The 12,226-nt window shown below is 37.7% G+C and overlaps 1 protein-coding gene across 1 annotated transcript in view; it reads left to right on the plus strand.

The window, feature by feature from the left end:
• The window catches only part of FAM117B (family with sequence similarity 117 member B), a 71,373-nt gene that overhangs the window by 43,804 nt on the left and 15,343 nt on the right, over window positions 1-12,226 (plus strand). The window contains exons 3-4 of the mRNA XM_045078581.1: window positions 1,441-1,533; window positions 3,007-3,120. Coding sequence (XP_044934516.1) covers window positions 1,441-1,533; window positions 3,007-3,120 — 207 coding nt within the window. The remainder of the gene's footprint in view (window positions 1-1,440; window positions 1,534-3,006; window positions 3,121-12,226) is intronic.

A 12,226-nucleotide genomic window follows, 5' to 3' on the forward strand; every position in this document is an offset into this window, starting at 1 on the left:
TTTATACCTGAATAAGTATTCTTTTGTTAAGACACACCATTATTTATTTAACAAATCCTTTGTTTACATTCTAATCTTTTACTTGTAAAAATAGTGGTACTGGGAATAATAGGCTATATCATTTTGTTCACAAAGATATATATTTTGTACATCTGCATGATAAATTACAAAAGAAGGTGAGTCAACAGTATATGCATTTGTAACATTGACAGCAGTTGCTTAGTCCTCCTTCTGTAAAGGCTGTACTAATTTGCAATTCACCAGCAATACAGGAAAATACTTATCAGATTGCCCAGTCTCAGCGGTTTTAACTTGGTTCTTACTGGTGAGACTGAGCATATTTTCACATAGTAAGAACTCATTTGTATTTTTTTTCTCCTAATACAATGTGTTTGAATTCTGGATTTTGTAGAACCACTAAGGATTTACCATTTGTGAGGCTATACTTTTGCAGATACCTAAATCAAGTCCAGACATTGTATAGATGTTAAGATTATGAACTCCAGAGTCTTAGATTTTTATCTTGGCTTTGCCACTTCTCAGCTGTGAGACATTAGGCAACTTACCAGACCTCCTTATCTGCAGAACCTGTAGAGCTTCTTATATATATTCAATCAGATAATAGGGGGAAGACCTTTCACTATACTTCTACGAAGCAAAGTGCCTAGCACATAATAAGATCACAGGAATGTTAGCTATTATTAGTATGCTCAACAAATGCTATACTTATGTAAAAATAATAACTAAGCATTTATTAATAATAGAAATGAAGGAAATAGGCAAAAATATTATAATTAAAATAAGTGCTGCTAGAAGAATTTTGGGTTATTGTGCTATTTTAAATAACCTAGTCCTTAATTTTCTTTAATGGGAATGCATTGTATAATAGAAAAGTGTATACTTTTTAAAGAAATGAAACGTTTTCAGGTTTATTGAGATAAAATTGACATACACAGCACTGTTTAAGTTTTTGTACAGTATGACTTGGAATACACATATTATGAAATGATTGTCACAGTGAGTTTAGTTAACATCCATTACCTCATATAGGTTGAAAAAAATTTTTTTTTTCTTCTGATGAGAACTTTTAGGATCTACTCTTCTGGCAGTTTTCAAGTATACCATATAGTGGTATGAAGTATATTCATCTTACTATACATTACATCTCCAGTACTTATTTATCTTATAACTGGAGGTTTGTACCTTGAGATCACCTTCATCCACCTCCCCCTTGTGCCTCTGATAAGCACAAATCTGATTCCTTTTTCTCTGAGTTTGTTTTTTAGATTCCACATGTAAGATCAAATGGTATTTGTCTTTCTCTGCCTGACTTATTTGATGGAACATAATGCCCTTCAGGTCCATCCATCCTGTTGCAAATATGGTATACATTTATTGTTAAATGGTTAACTTACCCCTTCCCTCTTTTTCCCATTATAGACAGAGAGTGCATGGGCCGAAGAATACTCTGAAAAGAAGAAAGGGTCTCACAAGCGATCAGCGTCGTGGGGCAGTACAGATCAACTTAAAGAGGTCAGGAAAATGGGTCCAAGAACTGGATGTGGAAGTTTGATCCCTTCCTTGGCTAGTTCCTTGAAGTTGTAGGCAATAAGGATTTGTCACTTTCCATTGTTTTGTTTTGTGTTGTTTTTGTTTTTATTTTTTTGGTTGTTTTGTTTACTTGAAAAATAATGAAAATAGTTATTACATTGATTGGATGAAGATTTGAATGAGGGAAGTGTACACATTACTTATCAGCTTATCTTTTTCTTTCTCCTTTTGTTTTATTAAACCAGAGTCCATACCTGTTTTGTTTTTGTTTTTAAGATTTTTAAAATTTATTTATTTGAGAGAGAGCATAAGTGGGGTGAGGGGCAGAGAGAGAAGCAGACTCCCCACCAAGCAGAGAGTCCAATGCAGGACTCGATCCCAGGAGCCTGGGATCATGAACTGAGCAGAAGACAGATGCTTAACCGACTGAGCCACCCAGGCACTCCCAGAGTCCGTACCTGTTAACATAACCTAAGCATCAGAGATGTAAAATTGTAATGATACAACAGATTCACATTTATTATTTCTGTATATAATGGTAGTATTTTCGAAATTCAGTAACCCAATACAACCAAGTTGATTGTGGCCCTATGCTGATTACCATTTTCTGTGCTTAAAATTATGATGTTTCTACTTTACATAATAGAGAACTAAAGATTTACTCAAGGAGTAATATAGAATATTGATTGAAATTATATTTGTTATGTAAAGATTGTGTCTGTGAATGCATTTCATGGCTTGAATTGATTTTTAAATACTGTTAAATTTTTGGAGCTATTGAAGACTAGGTGTTTAAAGAAATCTAAATAAAATCACTCATTTTTAGGACAGTGAGAATAATTTTCATTATTTTTAAATTCTTTCTGAAAGTTACAATGTTATTCTAAATGCTGAAAACTTCATTGGTTTAGTACTGGGAGGCTCGAAGGCTCTGAACAGTGTTGGAACATAATTTTTATTTCTCTTCAAAAGAAAGATACACATATATGCACACATAATGGGTGTGTATATGTATATATATAAATTTCATGCAGTAAATCAGATTTTGTGACAGGGTTTTATTTTTTCTATTTTGTGTGTGTGTGTGTGTGTGTGAGAGAGAGAGAGAGAGAGAGAGACAGGGTTTTATTTTTTTATTATTATTATTTTTAATGATTTTATTTATTTATTTGAGAGAGAGAGAGCATGAGAGGAGAGAGGTAAACGGGAGAAGGAGACTTCCTGGGAATTTCCCCTGAGCAAGGAGTCTGATGTGGGACTCGATCCCAGGACTCCAGGATCATGACCTGAGCCGAAGGCAGTCGCCACGCAGGCGCCCCGAGAGACAGGGTTTTAAAAGAAAAGATTTAATAAGGGATAATTTTACTGATTCTTATTAAGGAAGGATATGTTTTATGTAGCTTGGAAAACTCTGATGCACTTTTTAAATTTACTTTTTATTCTTCTCCTTTTCAGATTGCAAAATTACGCCAGCAGTTGCAGAGAAGTAAACACAGCAGTCGACATCATCGAGATAAAGAAAGACAGTCTCCATTCCATGGCAACCATGCAGCTATTAACCAGTGTCAGGTAAGAGCACAAATACTGCAAAATCCAAACAAGGGATTTGTTGTTTTCCTGCAGATATGTTATTTTATAGGTAACTCTTCTGGACAGAAATTTGAAACAGTGATTAAATACTGAATCAGCCTTAATAAAAAAAAAAAAACCTAGAATACTAAGTTGATAAGTGATACTTTCCTTTAGTGATCTGTGATTTGACTTTTAGAGGGCATAGCTAATCACATATTTTGATTACGTATTTGTGTCTTTATCAGTTCAGTATACTGAGGCAGACTAATAGAGAAAGAGAAGCATTGGCTATAGAATTGGACCCGGGATGAACAACCTGTTCTAAGTCTCAATTTCCTCATCTGAAGATTGAGGATAATAATGATACATCTCATAGAATCTTTTAGTAGGGGAAAACCTTTAACTGCTTTGATTCCTGTAGAGAACCTGATGAACGGCTTTTTTTTTTTTTTTAAAGATTTTATTTATTTGTCAGGGACAGAGGGAGAGAGAGAGAGCGAGCGAGCACAGGCAGACAGAGAGGCAGGCAGAGGCAGAGGGAGAAGCAGGCTCCCTGCTGAGCAAGGAGCCCGATGTGGGACTCGATCCCAGGACCCTGGGATCATGACCTGAGCCGAAGACAGCTGCTTAACCAACTGAGCCACCCAGGCATCCCTGAACGGCTCTTGATGGCTCATCCAGGGAGCATTTCTCTTTAACCGGATTGAAATCATATGGCATCCTTGTCAAAAAGAGCAAGAAAAAGTTTGCCCACCCTTTTTATAGGGTGATAGCTTCTGATAGCCAAGTATATGTGGTTTTTTTTTCAAGAGAAAGTAGAAGTGTATGTTTTTTTGAATTAATTTCGCCCCTAAATGTTGATACATGGGTCAAATTCAACTTCATAAATTTATAGTTTGGTTGTAGTTTCTAACAGCTTTTTTCCATTTATAAGGTATTTTAATTATTAAATGTGAGTACACAGTAATACATTTAAATACCTTAAAAAAACTGCATTTATGTTTGGAGAAGTAGAAAATACAAAATTGAAAAAATTAAAAAATGAAAAATTTGAATAGATTAATAACTGTCAAAATTGGAATACTAACTCAAAACCAAACTCTTACTTTCAAAAGGCTATAGACTCAGGTGGCTTTATAGGTGAATTTGCCAACCTTCTACTCCCTCTAATTTATCCATTAATAATTTGTATGTATTTCTGAGAGATAAGGCCACCTTTTATCTCCAAACTCATATTTTTATCCTCAGGTAGAATAAGAGTTACGATTGAACTTTATTGAATTACGTGATATGTTTTAGGAGTTAGTAAGTTTCTAAAGTGATTTTTTTTAAGTTGCATTAAAATTAGCAATTAAAGTAGTAAAATTAACCAAAATTTGTCTCTTCCCTCTTAAAAGTTGAATAACATTATTGGCATTTGCACAGATTTCATGTTTAACTCTGAAACATCTCTTCCCAGAGAAGGTAAGGACTAGAAAATAGAGTAACTTGAAAAGTAAATTTATGTAACTTGAGTTTTGTACACTTGACGCGGCAAACATCTTGAGTTTTTTGAGCACTCATCGCCAACCAGAGATGAGTACATGAGCTGTGCCGTGGTGGTTGTGTGTCATTGAAACTTTCAGACTGTGGAACATGATTCTGTGAAGTGAACAGCTTTGGTTTTTAGTTGGTTCTCTCTCTAGTGGAGAAAAGTACCACTTGGAGATTGTATACTTTTTGAGGTCATTCCTCCATCCGTGCAACATTTATTAAATATCTACGATATAGCTCATACTAGTACTCATTGGGGATGCAGTGATAAATTGCCACCCCCCACCAAAGTCTCAGATAGCTGAAAGTAAAAAATTACTACCCCGTGTCATGAATGTGTTGGTAGTGTTTGGGAGAGTTGACACTGTTACAGAAGGGGTATTAATTATCCTTGGACTGGCTCTGGAGCCATCTATAAAGGCTTTTCGGAGCAATTTGTGTCTAAGCAGATTCCTGCAAGCTGACTGAGCTAGTCTTCTAGAGGTGGAAGAAATCATGGCTCCAGGTAGGAGTACTAGTAAGAGATTAGGCTAGAGAGTTAAATAGCAGCCACACCTGAAAGCCTTAATGTCTCATTTATTAAGAAGTTTGGACTTCATCTTAGAGGCATCAAAAAACTACTTTTTTAAATGCGGCAGATTGATTTTAATAGTGGTTATTGTCAGTTCAGAGTAGAGAATAAATTTGGAGGAGGACAAGATTAGAGGCAGGAAAACCATTTATAGGTTTATAGGGGCACCTGGGTGGCTCAGTCAGTTAAGGGGTCTGCCTTCGGCTCAGGTCATGATCTTAGGGTCCTGGGATCGAGCCCCACATTGGGGCTCAGCAGGGAGCCCGATTCTTCTTCTCCCTCTACAGGTCCCCCTTGCTTGTGCTCGCTCTCTCTCTCTTTCTGACACACAAACATAAATAAATAAAATATTTTTTTTAAAAGAGAATAGGGTTTATAATCCAAGTACGAAATGACAGTGGCCTAAAATAAGCTAGGAGCTATGGTGCTAGAGAGAATGGCCAAATCTGAGTGGTATTTAGAAAGCAGTAATTAATAGTTGAAGTCTGTTAAGTGCTTACAATATGGCAAACACTACTCCGCTTTTGTATGTATTATTAGCGTTTAATCCTCATTTTTGGGGTGGGGCTTGTTACTGTCCTTGTCTTACAGACAAGGTAATTAAGGCCCAGAGAATTAAGGAATCTTGCTTTAGGTCATATGAGACAAAGCTCATATTCTAACCCAGGCATTTTGACTTCAGAATCTGAGTTTTTTAAATGTGTGTGAGGTGATGATCAGAGGAGAGTGGTGGAGAGATAGGAGTAAAAGGGTAATGCCAATTCTAGCCTTTAAACTACGAGTTAAGGGGCGCCTGGGTGGCTCAGTGGGTTAAGCCTCTGCCTTCTGCTCGAATCATGATCTCAGGGTCCTGGGATCGAGTCCCACATCAGGCTCTCTGCTCGGCAGAGAGAGCTTCCCCCTCTCTCTCTGCCTGCCTCTCTACCTATTTGTGATCTCTCTCTCTCTCTCTGTCAAATAAATAAAATCTTAAAAAAAAAAATACGAGTTAAGGGGTGCCTGGGTGGCTGGGTTGGTTAAGCAACTGCCTTCATCTCAGGTCATGATCCTGGAGTCCCAGGATCGAGTCCCGCATCGGGCTGCCTGCTCAGTGGGGAGTCTGCTTCTCCCTTTGACCCTCTCCCCTCTCATGCTCTCTCTCACTCTCATTCTCTCTCAAATAAATAAAATCTTTAAAAAATAAAATATGAGTTAAAAAAAAATACATCCATCTACCTCACACCGTGTACAAAAGTAACTTAAAATGGACCAAAGACCTAAATGTAAGAGCTGATACTAAAAGCTCTTGGATGAAAACATAGGCTCAAATGTGGGGTTGGATTAGGCTGTGGTTTGTTAGGCGTGACATCAAAAGTGCAAAACAAAGGAGATATATTGGATTTTATCAAAATTAAAAACTTTTGTGCTTCAAAAGACACTTTACCAAAAAAGTAAAAATATAACTGACAAAAGATATTTGCAGATCATGTTATTTGATAAAGCACTTGTATTTAGAATATATACAGAATTCTTGTGGCTAGTAATAAAAAGATAACCCAATTTTAAGATGAGCAAAGGATCTAAATAGGGAGTTCTCCAAAGAAGATACACAACTAGCCACTAAGCACCTGAAAAAGTGCCATCATTCCTTGTTCGGTAGTGAAATGCAATTAAGAATTCCAGTGGGGGGGATTGCCTGGGGGGCTCAGTCATTAAGCCTCTGCCTTGGGCTCAGGTCTTGATCCAAAAGGCCCAGGATCAAGTCCTGTATGAGGCTCCCCCTCAGCGGGGGGTCTGCTTCTCCCTCTTCCCCTCCTCCCAGCTTGTGTTCTCTCTCATTATCTCTCTCTCAAATAAATAAATAAAATCTTTAAAATAAACAGGGGCGCCTGGGTGGCTCAGTTGTTAAGTGTCTGTCTGGCTCTCTACTCGATGGGAGGCCTGCTTCTCCCTCTCTCACTCCCGCTGCTTGTGTTCCCTCTCTTGCTGTCTATCAAATGAATAAAATCTTGAAAAAAAAATAAATCTTAAAAAAAAAGACTTGTACACAAATGTTCATAACAGCAAGGCTCATAAAATTTGGAAACAACCCAGATATTTATCAACCAGTGAATGGATAAATAAAATATAGTGTATCCATCAATGGAATATTATCCAGTCATAAAAAGGGAGTACTGAGGCATGCAACAGCATGGGGGAACCTTGAGAACATTACACTAATTGAAAGAACTAGACACTAAAGAACACATATGATTCACCTTAAATGTCCAGAATAGGCAGATCTAAAGAGACACATTATAGATTGGTGATTGCCTGTTGCTGGGAGGCTCGGGTGGAAATGGAGTGACTGCTGATGGGTAAGGGATTTTTTTTTAGTGTGCTTCTAAAATTAATTATAATGGTTGCAAAATTCTTCAATAATCATTAAAACAGTTTTACACTTTAAATGGGTGAATGATATGGTATTGTGAGTTATATTTCAGTAAGCTCTTACCAAAAATATCTGCCAACCAGCATTAAAAACAAATACATAAAATGCAATATATTTGTCTAGAAATAATAGATGAGATGGTAGAAACCAAAAAATAAACTGGAGGGGCGCCTGGGTGGCTCAGTGGCTTAAAGCCTCTGCCTTCGGCTCAGGTCATGATCTCAGGGTCCTGAGATCAAGCCCCACATTGGGGCTCTTTGAGGTAGGACCTAATATAAAAGAAATAATGAACCAGTTGGGTTCTCACTAGGCTTTTCTACAAATTTCATATTGAACTTATTTTTTTTAAGCTTTTTTTTTTTTTAATTTTTGGGCCTTTTTTTTTGAAGTAATCTCTGAACCCAACATGGGGCTCGAACTCATAACCGCAAGAGTGGTATGTTCTACTCATGGGGTGCCTGGGTGGCTCAGTGGGTTAAAACCTCTGCCTTCGGCTCTGGTCATGATCCCAGGGTCCTAGGATTGAGCCCCGCATCAGGCTCTCTGCTCAGCGGTAAGCCTGTTTCTCTTCCTCTCTCTCTCTCTCTGCCTGCATCTCTGCCTACTTGTGATCTCTGTCTGTCAAATAAATAAGTAAAATCTTAAAAAAAAAAAAAAAAAGAGTTGTATGTTCTACTGATGGAACCAGCTGGACACCCCCAGCTTTTATTACTAAAAGTATTTATATGCTTATCACAGAAATTTTAGAAACAAAATATACCAAATAGAAAAATTTTATCTCAATAAAGTTATTTTTTAAAAAATCAAATAGAAAAAAACCATCCAGAGTCTCATCCTCTAAAGACATCATCTTTTTTCTTTGCATTTTTGTTGCGATCATACCATATTTTATTCTTTATATATTTTTTAACATTCTGTGGAGCATCTCCCAAATTTCGGCCATTTAGTTGGGGTCCAGTATCTCTGTGCTTAAAGCTTTTTCTGTATTTTACTTTTCTAGGGATAGATTTTCTATTATTTGGTTAAGAAATTTGAATATTTGGGGGAAGGGATCTTTGATTTTTCTCTTGATGGACTTTCCAGGTTATTAAAATGTTTTGTTTGTATTTCATGTTATGTGGATTACTTTTACTGAGGAAATTCCTTTAGTGTTCCTTAGTGTTTTGCAACAATCAAGGGTCAATATTGCTGTTCTCATAGTAGTATACTCTACAACCACTAGTTAACAAAACGTCTTTTTCTTGGGCTCATGATGGTTTTATTACAGTTAGAAAAGAATTCTCACATACTTTTTTGAGTGGTTCTTTCCTTGGAAATTCAGGGGGAAAATCATTTGTATGAGGAATAAATGCTGCCAGCTTCTTCGAAGAGAATCTTTCATATTTCATTGGTTTCCAAAATTGATGAAGCCTTCAGATGCTTAAAATGTCATATTTTTAGGGAGTATTTCAAGAAATACTCTCATTTAGAAAATACAGCCAACACATTTCAAAATTGTTTAGGGATTAGAATCAGATGTTAGTAACAGAGGAGTGTAGGCGCAAGCATCTTCACACCCCATAAACTAATGTAGAGGTGAGAATTAAATATCATGGAGGTGTTTTCTAGCCGTTTGTTAGAGCGTCAAGCAAGAAAGCCCTCCCATTGGATTTTCTTACTTCATACGGGCTGGGGACACTGTAGTTTTGCAGCAGCCTAGGTGGGTTTGAGGGCAAAGGGATAGTGAGGTAGAAAAGGAAAAAAAACGTATTGACACCTGAGGAATGAAGGGCATTGTACCTTCAATATGAAAATTGCTGCTCTGCACTGCTATTCTTCAATTCTTAAAGATTTTACCACTTAGAAATCAAAAGAGTAGGTACTTGGGATATGTCCTTTATTAAACAGTATAGCTGCAGCGTAGAAGAACAAAGCGGGGTGCCGGATGAGAACAGTGATTGCTGGAGGCCAGGACCAGAGTAAGGGGGACAGGGCAGGAGGGATCAGGGCCACACAGAAGACCCGGTTCAAAACCCATAAGATACGAAGGCTTTTTTTTTCCGATGTGTTCTGATTTTTTTTCTTCTTCTTTTACCACTCCAGACAGTTTTTCCCTCCCTTTTGTTATGTTGGGCTCAGATTTGGTACATTCTGGCACACATTTCTCTCCTAGATCTCTGCTGAATTGCTGACTAGATCTTTTTCTATACTACTTTCCTCTTAAAGCACATTTTTCTTCCTTCGAAAATTTAACTGTATTTCTTTTCCCTATTCAGCTACTGCTTCAGTGGATTTTCTTCCTATCTTTCTCTCTGTTATACACAGTCTTACCTCCACACTTTGAAACAGGTATTTAAGTTGTAGATTGATCTTAGAAGATTTGGGATTGGCCAAACCTTTTGGTGGTCTTTTCTTTCTTTGTTGGCTCTCAGCTTTTAGACAGAATTTGATCTTGTTCTGTTTTTCAAGATTTTATTTATTTATTAGAGCGAGAAAGAGAGAAAATGAGTTGGGGGGAGCAGAGGGAGAGGGACAAGCAGACTCCCCGCGGAGCAGGGATCCTGACATGGGGCCCCATCCCAGGACCCTGAAATCATGACCTGAGCCAAAGCAGATGCTTAAAACCCACTAAGCCAGCCAGCTGCCCCAGGCAGAATTTGATCTTTAAACTGTAATATATATAGACATATGGAGAACATAAGTAGAAAAATAAAACTTTAAATGGTGATTCATCTAATTTAAACCTTTAATTGATTGGAAGATACTCTGATTTGAAGAGAAAGAAACAAAAGTTGAGAAAATAGGAGATCCTTATTCTTGATGTTTCCAAAGGATAGATCTTAGGAAAGGAGAGATTTTACCTCAGTACAATGAAGAGCTTTTAATCTTTCAGTGCTGTCTGAAGATGATTTCTCAGTTAAAGATAACTCACTTATATTTGCATATACTGACTTATATTTAGAAATACAAATTTTATTACAGAAACCTATATAGATATGGGAAAAATAAATTACACACACATGCACATAAAATTCCCTAGGCATCCTTGAAATGAAGTGTGAAAGTTTAATAATTTTTTTTTAAGATAATTTAGAGTATGGTTTATGTGAGGAATGAAATCAGAGGCCTATTACCTTCTACTTCTGGAACAGTCATAGTGTGTTTAATGAAGAAAGTCTCTCCCAGGCAGCTTGAGTGGATTACTTGTCTTCAAATCATATAAGTAGTTAGAGTAATTACAGTTGAACCTTTGCTTCATTTACCTAAAATGCTGTGTTGACCTTAAGGAGGTGGCAGTTGTCTTTCTTTTCCTTCTTTTTTTTTTGCTTTGCTTTAAACAAACTAAACTGTTGATAAATACTTGCTGCTCTTTGGATTCTATTTGAGAAGAACTTCTTACCGGCTGTGTAGGGCGTGACTTCTCAGCTACCTTGACAAGCAGTAACCATGTGTACAGTCGGTTACGATACTGGCAATTTCTGTGTAGGTGCATTTCCCAACATAACAGCCAGAAAACTTGGGCTTCCTGTTACTAAGGTATTTATGATTCTAAAATCCAAGAAGGTCAGCATTTTGCAAAAGACCTTGTCAGAGCATCCTTCCCTTCTAGTCTCCTTTTTCATTTCTGTAACTTAGCAGTTATAAACCAAATGCATATCTGAAAATGCCATCCAGTGCAAGCTATTATTTTTGTGACATTGAGAAAAGAAAATTAAGCTTAGAGTTGAGTATCTTTCAGTTAAAAGGAAAAAAACCCCGTATTTATTAAATATGTACTAACTCCTGAGATCTTTGTCTCTGCCGGTGTTCTGCTCTGCCATTATTTCCGGACACAGGAAGAGCCCAGGCAGAGGGAGGATGAGTGCGTGACAGAAATGTTCGAATACGCGCTCCACTCCAGACGAGTGAGCTGTAGATTGCTTCTGACTGCTTTTTTAGTCTGACTCTGTTTCCTGTCACCTCAGTACTTCCTTTCTTATATTGGATCAAGTCCCCATTCTTCTGTAACCTTAATTGCTTCCGTACAGCCCCCACCTCCACTTTGAGGTTAGAGTATTTTTTTTTACTTTTAATTTTTTATTATTTATTTTTTATAAACATATATTTTTATCCCCAGGGGTACAGGTCTGTGAATCACCAGGTTTACACACTTCACAGCACTCACCAAAGCACATACCCTCCCCAATGTCCATAATCCCACCCCCTTCTCCCAAACCCCCTCCCCCCAGCAACCCTATGCTTAGCGAAATAAGTCAAGCAGAGGTTAGAGCATTTTAAAAGGGACGCAGACTTTCAGTTGATAGCACCAGCCTCGTTGAGTCAGCTCCGTGTCTGATCTAGACTCCTTTAGGCAGTGGCAACAAGGAGAGGCCTAAGAGGCAACACTGCTTAGTTTTCTTGGGCCCCTGGTCTGTCTCCCTTTCTCTGCATGTATCCTGGGGAACATTGCACGTCCTCCGAGACGGGGCTGCGAACGGAGGGAGAGGACCCGTGCTTCCGGCCCGGGGCGGATGGATGCTCTGTAAACAGTAGCTGCAACTCGGATTTTGTCTTTTCCCTCTTACGTATTTTATGTTTCCAATAATTTCTTGCCTTCTCACAATCTTTCT

This window comes from Mustela putorius, unplaced genomic scaffold, assembly GCF_011764305.1.
Source record: "Mustela putorius furo isolate JIRA1106 unplaced genomic scaffold, ASM1176430v1.1 tig00000275_pilon_pilon_pilon, whole genome shotgun sequence".
Lineage (NCBI taxonomy): Eukaryota > Metazoa > Chordata > Mammalia > Carnivora > Mustelidae > Mustela > Mustela putorius.